Source organism: Elephas maximus, chromosome 11 (genome assembly GCF_024166365.1).
Source record: "Elephas maximus indicus isolate mEleMax1 chromosome 11, mEleMax1 primary haplotype, whole genome shotgun sequence".
Lineage (NCBI taxonomy): Eukaryota > Metazoa > Chordata > Mammalia > Proboscidea > Elephantidae > Elephas > Elephas maximus.
The window spans coordinates 86,229,621-86,248,244 of NC_064829.1; the positions used below are offsets into that span (position 1 = coordinate 86,229,621).

At 40.0% G+C, this 18,624-nt stretch overlaps 1 protein-coding gene across 5 annotated transcripts in view; it reads left to right on the forward strand.

Moving 5' to 3' along the window:
* ATP9B (ATPase phospholipid transporting 9B (putative)) overlaps positions 1-18,624 on the forward strand; it is a 244,846-nt gene that overhangs the window by 135,692 nt on the left and 90,530 nt on the right. For all 5 annotated transcript variants that reach the window (XM_049901954.1, XM_049901953.1, XM_049901951.1 and 2 more), the window contains one exon: positions 11,873-12,033. In XM_049901954.1, the coding sequence (XP_049757911.1) occupies positions 11,873-12,033 (161 nt within the window). The remainder of the gene's footprint in view (positions 1-11,872; positions 12,034-18,624) is intronic.

Consider the following 18,624-nt stretch of genomic DNA (forward strand, 5'->3'; position numbering starts at 1 on the left):
TATTTGCTGTAGCTCTTCCAGCCATTAGTAATTACCCAAGATGCTGTCTTGGTTTCAGTGCAGATTCTCACTTAGGAAGTGGCCGTTTTCTAGCTCAGCTATGAGCAGCGTTCATCTAAAGTTCAAACCTGTTGAATATATTTTGCCACAAGACAACTAGTTACGAGAATTTTAGCTCTTTTAGTTTAGGGCAACCTTTTCATCCTTAAGCGGCGTGCTTGTTTTAAATAGCTAGTATGTATGATTACATTTACGATAAGTGCGCTCTGAGTGCCTCAACACCATTTTGATATTAGTGTTGTGACCTAGCGGTTGTCTTCTGGTGGCTGAATAATTAATTTGTTTCTAAGAGCTTTTGAGTTTGATAGTTGCCTAACACAAGGGTTTCCTTGTGGAAGGTTTGCTAGCTTCCAGTGACCCTTAGCTGCCATCTGGAACAAATTCAGAGTGCTTCTGTCATCTGCTGCTAATTGCTGTCACCTGCACGTTGCAGTCCCTCATAACGGTGGCGGTGGCGGCGTGCATGCTGCCTTTAGCGGGCCTACCACCCCACGCACGCTCCGGACCCCTTGCCAACAGTCTCTGTGGTGGGTTGCAAGGCTTTGTGCAGTAGAAGCATTGTATGGTGATTCGTATTTTAATGCAAAATATAAGAAAGATTTTGACCCTTTTGTGAAGGTTATTAATTCACTAAATCCAAATGTTGCATATGTTTTATGATTTGTCTTAATGGTTCTAGTGCTTAGTAGCCTGTTTAGGCCGCAGCATTGTTTCCACTGCATTTTACAGAAGACTTTGCTAATCCTCTTTGTGAGCTGATAAGCTTTAGTCAGGGCACTAGCCTATAGCACCATATTATATTAATGTATTTTACTTGTAGTTTAGAGAACAAGAAGAATATCCTGATCTGAAGGCTAAACTGTCCCCTGTGGCACTGGCACAGCTGATAGTCGTGCACTAGAAAGATGTGTATATCAAATAGTTTACAAAATGAAGCCAGCTGTGTTTCCCTACATACTGTGGCTTCCTGACATGCATCATTAAACCTTATTAGCTACTTCCTTTTACAAAGATTCTTGTAGTCTTGAACATTGCATATTAACATTTTCTGCCCCTCCAACTGGAAATTATTTGCTTTATTGTAGAGTGTCAACTTGCTCTAGTTTCTGATGCGTTCTAATTGGTACTTTAGAGTATAATCATCATGAAATACCACTCCATGCATTTCTTTATTTGGAAATTAATACAGACCTTTTCACTTTATCTGTCAATCTGGGCAACTTTTCGCACAATTCCCAACTCTTGGGATTGCTTACAAGCCATTAAGTATGAAATGGCTCATAAAGTGTCTTTGAAGACATAAAGTACCACAGAATATTTCGATGATTTAAAATAGTGTTACGTTTTGCCAAGATATCAGTAATAAAGCTTTTAAATAGACGTTTTTAATAACAAAAGGGTGATTAAGTAAGATTAAAACTTTAACTGTATACCTATATCATTTAAATTTTCAACAAATGTGCTACATTTTCCTTATAAAGCAAAAAAAAAAAAAAAATTGTACATCCGTAACCACACATTGTGAATACTAAGTAATGTTGATTAAATGTGAGATATTAAACTGAGATATTGACTTCTGTTCATTCTTTTTCTCCTTTTCTGCCATTCTGTTCTGCTGTCTTAAAAATTAAAATACTTACCTGTAAACTTTTGTAACTAGTTAAGGTGACGTATAGGTGTGGCAGAGAAAGTACTAGGGCTGGTCACATTTTTCCAGGTGGTAGTAATTGAGTTTTTTCAAGCATTGGTCAAATTTTATGTATCTCCACATGTGTTTTTAATATAAATAAGTCATATGTATTTAATTACATGAGAATTTGATACAAAACCATTGAAATAGTGATCATAGTTTTGATTCCATCGTATGTCTTTGTCATATATCTTGTCAAGTCAGCTAATGACTCTCCATTGTAAAACAATATCCAGTGGTTTTACAAGCTATGTAGGGGTAGGTGCCAGATATCTGAAGGATGGGATAGAGTCCTTGAATAGTCATAAATTCCTGCATATTTACAGTTTGCACATTATATAATTAAACATTACGCATTACTTGACACCATTACAGCCTTGTGTGACTTACCTGGACCGTAGTGTTTGTTTCCTCAAGCTTTCTGGCACAGTGCTCATTCTAACAGAGTAGTCTGAAGACCATAAAGATGTTAAGAACATGCTAGACTGAACACTACCACATGAGAGCAATTAAACACTTAAGGAATTTTCCTGATAATTAATGCCACTTTTTTTTTTCCTCCAAGATACTGTTACTTAGAATTAGCAACTTCAGTACTATCTTTAGCATTTGAAGCGTAGTCCTTAATGAAACCAGATGTCCTGGTCCCTAACTATTATATATATATATATAAAATCATAACTGGTGATGTTTAGTAAATGGCCTTGCACAAACCATTAAAATGAAATACCTGTTGGTCTGCCAAAGAAGAATGTAGGTGGTAACACTGAAATCTACCTCTGAACAGATTTCAGACTTCACTTGAAAACTCATTTGTGTCAGTCCACTTATAAAGAGAATCTAGGGCTAGAAATTAAAGTTTCAATTGTAAAGGTAATGACCTCGATGACTAATAAAAATTTAACCGCTACATTCCCTCTTCTAAAAATTTATAAGCAAAATAAGGAGGCAGGTGGAAAGGCATGTTGATGTGGCCCCCCCACCACCACCATTTCACATAATACTTAAAGAATTCTCCTGGCTTTGTCTCAGCAGGCACCACTGAAAGGGCTGCTTACTGCCTGCTCCCCCATGTGCCCTGACCTCTCCCAACCGCCCCCCCCCCCCGCCATGCACCAGGAAGGTTGCCTAAGTACCACCTTGACGGTGTCAGGGTGATCCATCTGCTTTTCTGCTCTAAATCCCAGCCTTCTCCCACTGTCCAACTAAAGGTCCCTGGTGACACAAATGATTTACACTTGGCTGCTAATGGAAAGGTCAGTGGTTTGAACCCACCCAGTAGCACCACAGAAGAGAGACCTGGCAGTCTGCTTCTGTAAAAATTGTAGCGTAGAAAAAACCATTTGGAGCAGTCCTGCTCTGTCATCGGGGTTACCATGGTTGGATTCCACTTGACGGCAACAGATTTGGTTTTTTGTTTTGTTTTGTTTTTATGATCCAACTGCTCAAAGCCACTTACAGGAATAATATTAAAAAGGTATGAAATAATTGTTTACAGAGTTCAGAGGGGTTGCCTAAAAGGAAGGAGACGTTGTGCCTGGGGACTTGGAGCATACAGTGGTATTAGAGCCCAGAGGGCAAATGTCAGTGATTTCGTCAGCGAGCTTCTGTAGAACCCTAAGTTTATAAATGATATTTAAATAGATGTTTTAGGGTGTTTTTTAAGAGCGCTTCTTAAAAAAATTGCAACGTATTTAAAATAAGACTTGCTACATTCAGGAGGAAAGAAAGACATTTACACAAAACCTTCCAGGAAAAAAAAAAAAAGTGCTACATAAATAATAATCCTTCAGTGTGGACTGTTGAAAGAGACTGAGCAGTGAAAGGCGACACCAACGACTTATTGCCTGAATAGCCCTAAAGGAGGCCGTGGTTGTCCCTTCTTACCTTCCTGTGTCTGCTAAAGTTGTGAGACTCCTGATGAGAACCTTTCTTGTAAAACACAAGTAACACTTAAGAGTTACTGCTAAAAAAAAATCTATTTTTCATGTTCCTAGGGAAAAAAGAATCCCCCGAGTGTGGGGTCTCATCAGGTCTCTGAAGAGGGGTAAAACCATCACCCTGGGCTCACTTAAGCCCGCTCTTCAGCAGTGGCCATGAATTTAATTTGCTCTCAGTGGTGTTTTTCAAGAGCCTTTTAAAAAAAAAAAAAAAAAAAATGAGAGCATTACTGCCTAGTAAACTCCCATAAACCCATGGTATTGCTTTTATAGATAAAATTTGAGAGTAGGTTAATGCTATTTGTAAAATGTCTGTTAAATATAAAATAAACTGCTTATTTAATTAGATTAAATTGAAAACCAAATGCCTGACCTTAAATTTCACTCACATGAACGGTATTGAAAGTTGAGGTTTCTGTGTCCGCGGATAGCTTAGGTAATTGAAGTAATTATCCTAAATTGGTGGGTGGTCTTGGCAAAACCATTTAAAATTGATAGCTTCCCTAGATTGTTAAGACAAAAAATATAGCAAGTATATTCTAGATCTTGAAACCATTAATATAAGCTGTTGATACAGTTTTATTGGCTTAGTTGGTAGATCTAAATCTTCAAAAAGCTTTAGGTACTAAACTGCTGTACTAATGACCTGCAGTGGTTTGGATAGCATACCTTTAAAGATGATTGCATATGTGATGGTAGATATTTATTCATGAAATGCTCCCCCCCCGACACATACATATAATCCAGCACATCAAAGTCTGTAAATCCTGTCCTGAATTTGACATCTCAACAGATATTTAGGGTAACTCTTTGTACTAAAAAATGAAGAATATTGAGTTGGCTGAAGTAGAGGTGGACATTCTCTTTTCACCAAAGCAGGCTTTTTCAGAATTGAGAAAGAGGAAGCCAAGTGTCGAGCGTGAGCCCCCTCTGCTGGCCAAACTCCAGCACGTCACCCCTAGCTCTTTGTGCTGGCTCTCCCAGCTACACACACACATTGTTGTAAACACAGCTGTGTGACGTCCACCTGATGATTAACAGCGTACACACACTCATGTAGTCTTGAAATAAGAATGATTATGTTTTTGTCTTCCTGCATCCTTGTGTCGAAATAAACCACATAGATGATTGTAAAATAAGATCAGGAATCATGTATGTTAGAAAATTTATAGCTTTTTCTTTTATTTAGTGCTGAATCTTAATGTTGTTTGTGTACATAGAGTACAATTAAATTCCTAAAAAGTTTTTAGATTGTTTTCCGTATTTTCAGATATTGATTTGTTTCCGATATGGTTTTGATGTATCACAAGTTGAAAGTATTTGAAATAATCTGCAATAATTACTAAAAATAAAATATTTTAACTTAGCACTTATTTTTGGCTTCTCACTTTTTTTATAAACTACTGTATTGCTTTAAGTTCAATGACTCTGAAATATTAAGCAAAAAAAAACCAAACCCATTGCCATCAAGTCGATTCTGACTGATGGCGACCCCCTACAGGACAGAGTAGAACTGCCCCCTAGGGTTTCCAAGGAGCTGCTGGTGGGTTCAAACTGCCATCCTCTTTGTTAGCAGCCGAGCTCTTTACCACTGCGCCACCAGGGCTCCCTGTATCATATTAGTTATCCTTTAATAAAGATTGTAATTGAACACTGGGCCCCAAACCAGAACTGGCATGACAGAATTGTGCTGCTTAAAAGTGCAAAGTAAACATAACCTTTGAAAAATAAATCTGAAAACTGTGCGTATACATATATTCTTATATGATGTGCTACTTTCTGGCATTATTGTTCTTTTAAAATTTTGGTGTGTGGCTATACCTTATATGAAATCCTAGAGCCTCATTGGGATTTCTCAGGGGTCTAGGTCAGCAGTTAGAAGGGTACCTCATTCTGTGATCACGACTGTCCACTTTAGACTTATAAGTCACGTGCTTGCAGGTGTTGGGAATCTCATCCCTAGAGGTGAGTTCATTGTAAGCCAGCCGACAGCAGTCTGCCAGTATGTGTTTTTGGGAACATCCACATTTTGTGAGAACAAAGTGTCAGATTTGACTCTCAACTCCCTGGTCCCCTCTTTGTGCTTCTCGCATTAGTGTTGAGAGCAGTTTCACTTCCTTGTTCATAGCTGAACCTTGCCTTGATAGTTTTGTTCATATACGAAATATACTAATAAGCCATTTTCTCTTTAAATGTTTAATATTCAAGGAAAAACATCATCTGTAATATAGTAACCAATACAGTAACATTCTATGTAACATAGTAGCAACATGGTAACCAAGGAAAACACCTTAAACAAATGCAGAATTTACAAAAAAAAAAAAACAACCCAAACCAATTGACGTTGGTTGACACATAGCTATCCTAGAGGACGGAGTAGAACTGCCCCTCGAGCTTCCAAGGAGTGACTGATGGATTTGAACTCTAGACCTTTTGGTTAGCAGCCAAGCTCTTAACCACTGTGCTACAAGGGCTCTGAATTTATAGTAGGCAAAATCTGTTGGTAGGTAAAACTGTAGAATATGAAATATTTGTTCATAATAGACTTGAAAATATCTATCGTATAAATACAGATTAAGATTTTTGAAAATTAAGGTGATCTATTGTAACATTAAAAAAAATATTGGAAATTAACGTGATCTATTGTAATGTTAAAAATTGTCACGCTGACACCTATTTAGGGAGCTTTTAAAGCACAAGATTATTGAGCCACTAGCCTATAATGGCCAACAGAAACCCTTCTTATTTCGCAGATCACTGAGGCAGTAAACGGTAATAGCTAGACACTTCTCAGGATGTGTGCTGAGACACTCAAGGCTTAGCAGTTCATATCCAAAAGTGAAGGAATAAATAAACTTGAGAAGAAGAAAAGGCTTCTCTAGCATCACTTTTTGAAAACTAATGCTTTTAATTTAAACTCTGTAACGGAGAATGTTATTGCTCTAAGATCAGGAAGGTTCAAGTTGGTGTATGAGTTTCATTTATTTGAAATACTGCAGTGCTAATGAGGAGCCTGTATTTTCTTGTATCTTAAGATTTTACTACAAGTGGAAAGTACAGGGCTGATTTGTTTCAGATATTTAAAAGATATGTGCTTTTCATAGGAATTTAAATTTGGCGAAGTGCAACCTTAGTTCAATTTTGTAGTCAGAATCCAAATTCCAAATGATAACGTACTCAGAGGATCATTCAAGATTAGTTTTTGCTGCCAAAAGAGAAACAACACTAACAAGTTTAACTTTTGCCCTAAGTGATCTTGCAAGTGGAAAGCTGTCCTGTGCCCAGATAGAGCAGATTGGAACAAATTAGCTGTTAGATTGAGGCTTTCATGTTTTCTGAAATTGTGATGTATTTACAGGGATGTGATGTGTTTCTGGGCACATTAAAATAATACTTAGCTTTCTCCAAGAGTTTAAATGGGCTCTTTGAAATTTTGCATCTTTATTATTTTGTTATTCTAAAGTACTTCTGTGTAACAGATAAGTAAATGAGAGTTTTTAAAGACTGGTTAAAGTATTTTGGTATTCACAATGTTAATCTAGAGATAGTGTCCTGCGATGAGCAGTTAGGTGATGTGATTGCTCATTGGATCCCAGTTTGTGTAACATCAGACCTTTGTTCCAGTTTAGTGTGTGCATTGATTTCTTAGGAACTTAATGGTAGGAGGGGAATTTTAACTTTGAAGTGCATTGGTATGGTGCTGTGTTATGAAGATAAGATCCGATTTTCATTTGTTCATTCACTCATTTAAAAAAAAAAAACTGATCTTTCTTGATTAAGCAGAATACCGTATTTACCCCTCATTGTTAGTATGAACCATTATTTCACTGAAAACCATTAGCTATTTAAAACTTGGTACATAAATTAAAGAGGAGCTAAATGGATTTGTGATCATTGCCATTAGTAGCATTTTAGATTATACAGGCAATTATTGTGTTCATTATCCTAGAACAGCCCCTTTGCAAAACTATTGTGGTTGTCTTAGACATTATGCACAAATTTTCCCTTGGAGATTAAAATTTCCAGTAGCGTATTTAATTTTGTTATCACAGTTGTTTCAAATAAAATAAATATTATGACAAGTAGAAGAAAATTTGCTTTACTAATATAGGAAATTACAGTAAATGTTGGAAATTACCTCCTAGTATACTTAATTTACCTTTTCTTATACAGTCATAATTACACCAAATGATTACTAGTAGATTTTATGGGCAAAAAGGTTTTGCAGTCGTAGGAGAAGGTAGATGGTCTGGCCAGGTGTGTGAGAAGATTTTTAAAGAAGAGATTCACCTCGAAACTAAAGTAACCACCTTTTTTATAGAATCTGTAACTTTAAAAGTTAACTAGTCTTTATATTAAACAGCTTTTAGGAGTCCAAATTGCATTTTAGATGAGTTGAAGAACTTTTATGGGTGTTTCTGAGAAACCATGTAAAAGCATCAACCACTAATCAAAAGTCGTGGGTTTAAAAAAAAAAAGTTGAATGTATCTTTTCTTCTTACTGTGTCTTATTAGAGTGGACAAAAATAGCTAAGATCATACTGTAGATGGCAGGTTGACTGCAGTTACATTGCAGGAAGAATTTCAAAGTCCAGAAGAGACTACCTGAAAAAATGCAAGGAATAGCCCATTATTGAGGATGCATTTTAGTCTGTTAAAGTTTTTATAGCTTTAAATTAAAAAGGAGAGGGCAATATTTAGTTGTTATATTCCCTGGTCTTTTTTTTATTATTATTATATTCCCTAGTCAAGCAATTACCCACATCTGTCTCCATCAATTAGAAAGATATTAATGCTCTGAGTGACCTGGTGTGCAGTGGGCTGCTTTGAATGTGTCTGCCCTGGATGGGGCATTTCTGCACAGGAAACTTCGTATTCACTTCTGACAGTGTCTGTCCTGCTTTTATAGTCTCTCACAGCTACGACTCAGGAAAAAGTGTGAGGTAGTGGTTATGCATTTTGCAAGACAGTGATTCTTTGTCACAAAAAAAGACCAACTCTGGAAGGGCAGATTAAATCATTCCTTTCACTTTTTAATGGGATTTGGATGAATAGAGTAAAATATGCACTTTGCATGCATTGATAGCATCTTTGGGTTGAGGTAATTGAGTCTTTTTCCCTGACTGCATGAGTAATGACTTCATCTGATCCTTGCCTTTGTCACAGAAAGGAGCTGGGCTGTGACATAGCCTCCACTTCTCCGGCTTAATTTTTCTTCATTTTAATCTAAAAACCTATTTTTCTCAATAATTCAAGCATAAACTATGTAGTAGTTGAAGAAGTGGAAATTGCAACATATCTGTCCTTGTGGCCCTGCGTGAGACCATGCTGGAGCAGCTGCTGGCCAACTCAGTTCTCTGGGAAGGGACCACAGGCACAAGTAAACACTGGGAACAAGCAGACTGGCTTGGTGCTGTCCTGTCCATCCAGGGAGTGACCACAGGCATACAGACACTGGGAACAGGCAGACTGGCTAGGTGCTGCACTGTCCACCCAGGGAGTGACCACAGGCATACAGGCACTGGGAAGAGGCAGACTGGCTTGGTGCTGTCCTGTCCATCCAGCAAGTGACCACAGACGTACAGACACTGGGAATGGCCAGACTGGCTAGGTGCGTATTGTCCATCCAGGGAGTGACCACAGGTGTACAGACGCTGTGAACAGGCAGGCTGACTTGGTGCTGTCCTGTCCATCCAGGGAGTAACCACAGGCATACAGTCACTGGGAACAGGCAGACTGGCTTGGTGCTGTCCTGTCCATCCAGAGAGTGACCACACGTGCACAGATGCTGGGAATGGGCAGACTGGTTAGGTGCTGTACCATCCATCCAGGGAGTGACCACAGGCACATAGACACTGGGAATGGGTAAACTGGCTAGGTGCTGTCCTGTCCACCTGGGGAGTGACTGTGGACACACAGACACTGGGAACAGCCAACTGGCTAGGTGCTGTCCCCGTGCAGTCTGCTTGTTTTCTAGGGAAGTGGTGCGATGAGCAGTTTTTCCATGCAACCTGGAGACCACTGAGTTCTGGGGGAGCTTGGGGAGGTGGTGGTAGCATATGTTGCCGCATTTTGGGGGCTGGGAACGATCAGCCACAGTGAGGAGCAGAGGGCAGGGCTGGAAGCATGTTCTCTGAAAGTGTCTCCTGGGAACCCCTGCTGCATGCTGCTCTGTGGCAACATGAAGAAGGGTTTCTTGTGGTAAGCCAAGTTTGTTATTCATTGTTTCACTAAAATTAAGTAGATGTTACACATAAATTGATACTTATTTTTAAGTTTCATTAGTCTTGCATAGTAAATGACAAGGTATAAAGCAGACAGATGAGACCAAAGTTCCGATGTTTTACTCCCAAACATTTGTCTGGGAAGGCCCAGGGTGAATGAGGGGCCCCCGTTGGGTTTCTGGGGTACACAGGGAAGGTGCAGGGTGCGTCAGGGACCCTGTGGGGTCTCGGGGGCACTCAGGGAGAGTGTCTGTCCTCAAGGCCCTTCTATGAGCAGGACTCATGCTGCCTCTAAGCACCATATATCTGTGAGTAGGCTCAACACTGTTTCACAGATGAGGAAAATGAGGCTTAAAGAGTTGAAGAACAACCTCAAAGGCTGTACGGTTAGTAGACAGGAAAAATGGATTCAACCCAAGTTTTTATAATAACAATAACAACAGCAACAACACGTGTGTAGGGTTTATTGTGTGCCAGGAGCTATGCTCATTGGGCTGTATATGATCTCATTTAATCCCCAAAGACCTATTTTTTTTAAAAAGCCATTGGCATCAAGTCAATTTCAACTCACAGTGACTCTTAGGACAGAGTAGAACTGCCCCATGGGGTTTCCAGGGAGCAGCTGGTGGATTTGAACTGCGACCTTTTTGTTAGCAGCCAAACTTGTAACACTGCGCCACCAGGGCTCCAGAGACGTATTAGACAGGCACTACTGTGACCCCATTTTACGGAGAAAGAAACTGAAGCTCAGGTCAAACGCCTTGCCAAAGTTTTGTGGCCGAGTAACAGAGCCAGGGCTCGAAGGAGCCCAAGTCCAGAGTCCAGGGGAATCTGGTGGCTGTGCCGCGTTGCTGCTGCTCCACCAGTTGAGTTCTGAAGTCGCCCCAGCACCCTGGTGCCCTTCCTCCCCCCACTTCATTCACTGTATTGCATCATGGTGCTTGCTTCAGCGATGAAGCTAAACAAGGAGAGAGACTTTATAGAGGTTGCTAGACCTCGAAATTGAAGCCATATGCTTCAGAAGAGCTGTAGTCTTTTAACTTGTTGGAATGGATGGGTTTGGGCTGCTAGTTCACATTGTTTCCAAGATCCTGCTCAGAATGCAACAAAGAAAACAAACTAATTCTTATTAACATAATTTCATCTTACGTTTTGCTTAGCGGTCCACAGGATGAAGACGAGTGTAGTGCCCTTTACGAGAAGAGCCTAAAATGTAGGATTGTGCAAATTAGAAAGGTTCTCATGACAAGTGACTGCTCCTTCTTCATGAAGAAAATATCAGAGATCCTCTTGAAAGAGGGGGACAGACTTGTCTCCATCTGCACAGAATCCTGAAGTAGGGATTGTTTAGGAAGCACTTCGTGTCAAGAGCAGGGAGATTGGTCTGACATAGTGTATCGGGCAAACATGCACCTGTCCTAGGAGAGTGCAGTCAGGGCTCACACCTGTCCCAGAAGAGCACAGTCAGGGCTCACACCTGTCCCAGAAGAGCATAGTCAGGGCTCATACCTGGCCCAGCAGAACGTGGTCAGGGCTCATATTTGTCATAGAAGAGTGCGGTGAGGGCTCACATTTGGCCCAGAAGAGTGCAGTCAGGGCTGACATCACTTCCAGAACAGCACTATCAGGGCCAGGCATACATCTGTCTGCCTTACTCCAGTCGTCACAGTCCATTGTGCCCTAGTGGCTATCTTCCACACCATCCCCCTAGAGGAGGCAGCTGAGTGCACTGTGGCTGACATTCTGGCCTCTTGTTTTGTCAGTAGGCCCTTTCTGGCCATGACTCACTTTTGGAAGTCTTGCCTAATCTCTAGACGCTTTCAGAAGAGTAAGGTTCATATGATTTTCTATTCCACTACTGTAGCCGTCATGATCCTCATGCTGTGTTCTCGTTTGGAGTGTAGTATAGGGGTGGCGTGGTGAGCTTGTGTGTCAGTAACTTCGCCTCTCTCTCCCAGGTTGGCCTGCTGGACCTTGAGCTCAACCAGCTGACCAAGGCGCTCTTCCTGGCCTTGGTTGCTCTCTCGGCTGTGATGGTGACCTTACAAGGGTTCGTGGGCCCCTGGTACCGCAACCTCTTTCGATTCCTTCTTCTGTTTTCCTACATCATTCCGATAAGGTAGGCTTAAGAGTTAAGATAAAAAAAAGAGTCTGGTTTCATTGAATATGGTTTCTTGAAATGTTCTTCCCAGCCTGAAAGAAGTCATCCAGAGTGGAAGAGGAGGGAGTCAAGAAACCTGACAAATTGTAGAATATAATCCTTTGGGCATAAACATTTTTGTTAGAATAACCTAGAGATCTGATACTTTTCCTTACATAATGTGTTAGAATATAATCTCCAGTGATTTATGAAGGTGTTTTGATAAAAACGTAAATCTGAATCTAACAAAGTAATTTTTGTTTACTACTGGTAAACTTTTTCATACCTGGTACCCTTGGAGCTGTGTGCAATCACCAACATTTTCAAGTTATCCATATTTAGAAGGGGATCTAATATTATTCGTCAGGCTAGATAAAATATTGAGATAAAGCCTTTTCTTATGCCCTGTTTTTCAAAATGATAGCCCATATAGCTGGAGATTGGAATGTAAATAGTTAGTATTAGATGTCTACTTAATTTGAAGACTGTAACATTTACTATATATATATATATATCTGTAAGTGCATTTAAAAGTGTTTTCACAAAGGATGTTTTATTAAAGATGCTCTTAATGTGTGTGAAAACTTTCATATGAATAAGTAATGAAAACCTGACAAATCTTGGGTAAAGATGAATACAGAGCGGCCCCCTTTTGTCATGGAGTATGGAATCGAAAGCAGCAATGCAAGAATTTTAGAATGTTTTAATTCTGTTAGCCCCCACCCTGCCCCACTGGCCTGCTCCTTTTAGTCAGTGTCTCAGTTGTGCCTGGCCATGGCACTTGGTGTCCCTGCACTTGGTGTCCGCGTCTTTGGTGGATGCACCCTGGGTGTACACACGACACGCACAGTCCACCTCCAGGCCCCAGGCTGCAGGTGCTCATTGAGGCCTTCTTGGCAAGCTCCCCGGCAGTGAACTGCTTCTCTCCAATCCGCCTGCATACTCGTGTAAGTCTTCTTCCTTCAGGGATAGTTTTCATTTTCTTAAAAAGCTGAAAGTTATTCAGAGCCAAGAATGATTAATAAGGCAGCTGATCAAACTAATTATTTTGAATGATGTAAATACAAAGTGATTAATTGACTATATAATTCTAAGACCAGTTCTTAAGGCAGTTCAAAGAAGAATACATGCTTTGAGTAACATAAATATCATTTAAAGAAGAATAACCTCAATGAAAGGAGCCCTGGTGGTGCAGTGGTGTTAAGCACTTGGCTGTTAACCAAAGGTTGGCGGCTTGAAACTACCAGCTGCTCTTCAGGAGGAAGATGTGGAGCTTGCTTCTGTAAAGATTACAGCCTGGGAAACCCTATGGGGCTGCTGTACTCTGTCCTACAGGGTTGCTGTGAGTCAGAATCAACTTGATGGCAGGTTTGGTGTTTGGTAACCTCAATGATGAGGTTTGAAATAAGATTTGAAATTGTAGTTTGTATCATTAAAATTCACTGTCATCACTTTTTGATTTAAATGTAGGCTCCCCTTCTACTTCTAGTGGCCAGGAACCATTGGGATTTTTATTATAGATTTTTTAAATACTTTGTTTCTAGGGGCTGTCTCCAAATTAGGAATCCCTAAGTGGTGCAGAGGAGTCCTGGTAATGCAATGATTAAGAGCTGTGGTTGCTAACCAAAAGGCTGGGAGTTCGAACCCACCAGCCACTCCTTAGAAACCCTGTGGAGCAGTTCTTCTCTGTCCTGTGTGGTCACTATGAATCTGTATTCACTCCATGGCAATAGGTTTTTTGGTAGGTAGTGCAAATGGTTAAGTGCTTGACTACTAGCCAAAGGTTTGGTGGTTTGAACCCACTCAGGTGTCTTGGAAGACAGGCCTGTCAGTCTGCTTCTGGAGGGTCATGGACTTGGAAACCCTACAGAGCACAGTTCTACTTTGCACACATAGGGCACCCATGAGTCAGGATTGACTCAACAGCAACTAACAACAATACCAACCATCTCCAAATTGTTTGTTTAGCAAAATGGCAATATAAAGAAACTTGAGATACTTCTTCCGTTTATCAAATTAACAGTAAAATTAATTACAGGTTCTGGAAGTTAGTACGTTATATGTACTTTTTAGATTATGTAATATATGTTTTTCAAAAATACACGTATTTTTAGTAAAAAAAAAAATTAGAAAATACCCAAAAAGGAGAAAAATATGAGTGTTATCCATAATCTTGTTACCTGTAGATGAATTCTGTTAAGCCTTTCAGATGTGTGTATGGACATAAAAATATGAATATGCATATTGATATCTACTGGTACACACATACACCCACACACACTCACACATACCGTTTGTTTAGTCTGCTTAGGAAATGAGGAAGATGTCAGCCAGTCTTTTTGTGAGTTTTTCGGTCAACAGTTTTATATTTAACATGTTCAGTCAAGCTTAGGGAAACTAACTAGAGAGAATTATACCTGCACCTCAGTTTAGCTCCAAAATACTGCACGCCTACTTCAGTATGATACTTTACCTTGTTTTTCACAGTCTGAGAATGCAATTATACCGATTTAGCAAAAGGAATAAGAACCGTAAAATGTGAAAAGTATAGGACACTGGTTTAAGGAATTTCGATTTACATCTGATTAAAGCAACTTTGTTTGCCTTTTGCAAAGTTTCCCTTAAATGTGGATAAGAGTATATTTTAGTATTTGCTAAATTTGCTGTTGTATTTTACAAAGGATAGGATATTTTTTGTATTTGTTTTGCAAAGCACACAAATCTGGAAAGTAAAGTGGTTTTTCCTAAACTGTCCTAACTCTCTTGAAAGTGTTTCACATTTAAGAAAGTTAGGCTGTTTTATAGAAATGCTTTTTTATAGAATGAAATATTCTTGAGTACTTTATACAAGTTGTTTTGTCTTTCACAGAAAAATATTACAATCTTTAACCCTTAACTTTCAGAACTCTAAAACAAATATATGTTTCCTAAATCTTCGGTATCACTCATAATAAGAACAGACTGGCTGCCAGGATTCTTAGCACATTTAAAGCTCCCTCAGGTTGAGAACTCGCTGTCACTTGCCTCCTTAGTGATGCCTCTTGCCTGTACACTGTTTAGTTCTTCAAAATTCTAGTTGATAAGCTGAAACATCGTCTTATCAGTGCTGAGTCAGAGGGATTTTTACTCTCACATAAGGCATATTTTGGCCATAGAGGCAGAAAGTTGTTTAACAAAGTGACAACTGTGTCCCTCTGAGAAATTCATAAGCATCTGTGTAGATACATCGTTTTTGTCCACAGCACTAAAAGTGATGGGGCGTTTCAGTGGCTTGGGGGCAGCACTTTCCTCTCATTTTTCCATGAGCCAGGCAGCCACATCAGTGTGCATGGTGGAAGTGTTCAGGGAGGGTGCCCGTGCCCAGGGAATTGACGGCTAACAGTAGCACTGAGGACCCTCTTTCACCAGTGGACATTCAGAGCACTGACACGTGGAGACCAGAAATGTCGTGTGATACAGGTGCACAGATAATTGCTTCTGGATTTAGAGATTAGCATTCCTGAAATTTTACTGAAGGAAAATTTGTAGGAGCTTTACTGACTTACAGGTAAATGTACCCTTTCTGTGGCATTTAAAAAGATTTTGCTAATCTTCCAGACATCTTCAGTAAGGCCTAATTTTCCAGGCACAAAACTTCAGGAAAAGGGTGTTTTCAGCCATACTTAGATCTACAGGTGATTTCAGATATCGATGATTTCGAAAGTTTGCAGTATATCCAGATTGCAAAAGATGCTAATGCTGGAAAATTCACTGCTCAGAAAGCATGTGTTGGACAAAAGGCCCAGGTGTGGATTGTCCACAGTAGGCGTGTGACTCATGGATCCACTGAATATAAGGCCCAGGGTGTGGGTTTTCCACAGTAGGTGTGTGACTCATAGGTCCACAGGAGAGAAAGACCAGGTTGGGTTGTCCAGGGTAGGCCTGTGACTCAGGAAGCCACTGGAGAGAAGGCTCAGGGTGTGGATCGTCCAGGGTCCACTAGAGACAAGGCCCAAGTTGAGTTGTTCAGATTACGTGTGTGACTCATGGATCCAGTCAACCATCTCAGCAGGAGCCAGGAATAATGACACTTATCTAGAAAAGATCTGTGGAGGACCCTCCTGCTTAGTTGGCATTGACCCCCATGACATACAAAAGAGACCCACAAGGATATTTAGAATGTTGTAGCAGCAGAAATACTACCAGTTTGGACTGAAAGAGACAGAGCAGGACAAAACAAGAGAAGGCTTTTGAATTCCAAATTCTCCAGGCAAGAAACATGCTGATAGAGCTCCTAGCCTGCAGTGTGTACCAACCTTCAAGAAAAAGCAAGAACGACTCTTAAGGGCAGAGCTGGTATAGGAGGTGCACAGGCCAGTGGGCTGCTGATGTGGGTGCAAGTGGCAGTTTCAGACTTCTGGTTTCCAAAGCTGTGAGAGAACCGATTCCCTTCTGAGCCTCTCAGTTTGTGATGATTTGTTACGGTAGCCCCAGGAAACTAATATAAAGTTATTTTTTACAAAATGCTTTATCACCTGCTATTTGCTACATAAAGTAAGAAAGGGTAGGCTACCCTAGCACTTCTAACTAACAGTTCAGTTTCTCAGTATTTATGAGTATTCCTTCTATGCATATTGTTATTTGAGTGTTATGAGGGGATATGTCTTTGTCTCTGGGAAACTTCTCACTTTAATAGGCAGCTAAATAGTTTAATAGGCAACCAAACCATTATTTGATAGCGTTGTTGTTATTGTTGTTAGGTGCCATCGGGTCAGCTCCGATTCATAACAACCCTGTGTACAACAGAATGAAACACTGCCTGGTTCTGCGCCGTCCTTACAATCGTTGCTATGTTTGAGCCCGTTGTTGCAGCTGCTGTGTCAATCCATCTTCTCGAGGGTCTTTGTCTTTTTCAGTGACTCTCTACTTTATCAAGCATGATATCTTTCTCCAGTGACTGGTTCCTCCTAAGAACATGTCCAAAGTACCTGAGATGAAGTCTCGCCATCCACACTTCCGAGCAGCACTCTGGCTGTGTTTCTTCCAAGACAGACTTGTTTGTTCTTCTGGCAGTCCATGGTATATTCAGTATTCTTCACCAATACCGTAATTCAAAGGTGTCAATTCTTCAGTCTTCCTTATTCATTGTCTAGCTTTCGTATGCATACAAGGCGATTGAAAATATCATGGCTTAGGTCAGGCACACCTTAGTCATCAAAATAACATCTTTGCTTTTCAATGGCTGGAAGAGGTCTTTTGCAGCAGATTTGTTCAATGTGATACATCATGTGATTTCTTGACTGCTACTTCCATGGGCGTTGATAGTGGATCCAAGTAAAATGAAATCTTTGACAGCTTTAGTCTTTTCTCCGTTTATCATGATGTTGCTTTTTGTCCCAGTTGTGAGGATTTTTGTTTTCTTTATGTTGAGGTGTAATCCATACTGAAGGCTGTAATCTTTGATCTTCATCAGTAAGTGCTTTAAGTCTTCCTCTTTCGTACTCTGGTGGAGTTGGTAGCATAATACATTATATTTCATTTAGTAAACATTTCTGTGTGTGATTTTGGCCAGACACGATGCTTGGTAATTACAATTAGAAAGTATTGTCTACTCTAGGCCAAGTGCTGTGTGGTGCTCTGTTTTGAGGACTCAACTATTAGTCATCTAAGTCCCTGCCCTCAGGTCCCTGCACTTCAGTGGATAGCAGTCAAACCTTGGCTCTCCTAGTTAGGATAGTCTGCTCACCTCCCATCCCTCTCCTTTTCCCACACTTTCTCTCCGTACAAAGGAAAAAAAAAACCTAAAACCTTAAATTATTCACTAAACAAATCAAGTTTGTTCAGGGTTTGTTTAATAAAATAAGATTATATTTCTATAGTACCTCTTTCAGCCTCATAAAGTTTCTCATGATGGGGCTGGATAATTCCGGACTCTCCCTCCAGTAGGGTTAGTAGCCCCACATGTCACGCGTCTTGTGGTGAAAGCAGTCCTGAGGAGCAGAGGAGTTGTTAGGAGAACGGGCCAAGCCTGGCAAGACTCAGCTTTGGCGAAGTACCCCTTCTTTTGGATGCAGTAGACAGTAATAGGTTTCTAAAATCATTTGGGAAAACACTATAAAAAAGTTCTATGATGAAGCATTTTTTACGGATTTAAAGTCATTGAAAACGTTACGCCAGTTAAAACTGATTAGTTTGTTGTCTTTTTTATGATTACCATGTTTTACTCTTTTCAAGCGGTACATGTAATATTGATTCAGTTTAGGAATCCTGAGAGTTTAATATTTGCTACAATCTAGGATCTGGTACTAGTATTTTAACTAAATTTCAGAGTTAAGTTGATAATGCATGCTCAAGATGTTTCCTTTTACATTTTTTTCTTGTAAGAACCCATTGTTAGTTGTAGCATAAATTATATCGTCAGTCTTTATGTTGGCTTAGAAAATATGTTTTGGGCTGTATTATAGTTCCTTATCAGTCCCATTTCTCTCCTTATTATTGATGCTTGCTAGTATCTTGTGAACTAAGGTTTTTCGACAGCCCTGGTACAAAAGCATTTAAAACAGATCTCACGTACTGATTCTTTTATTTTAC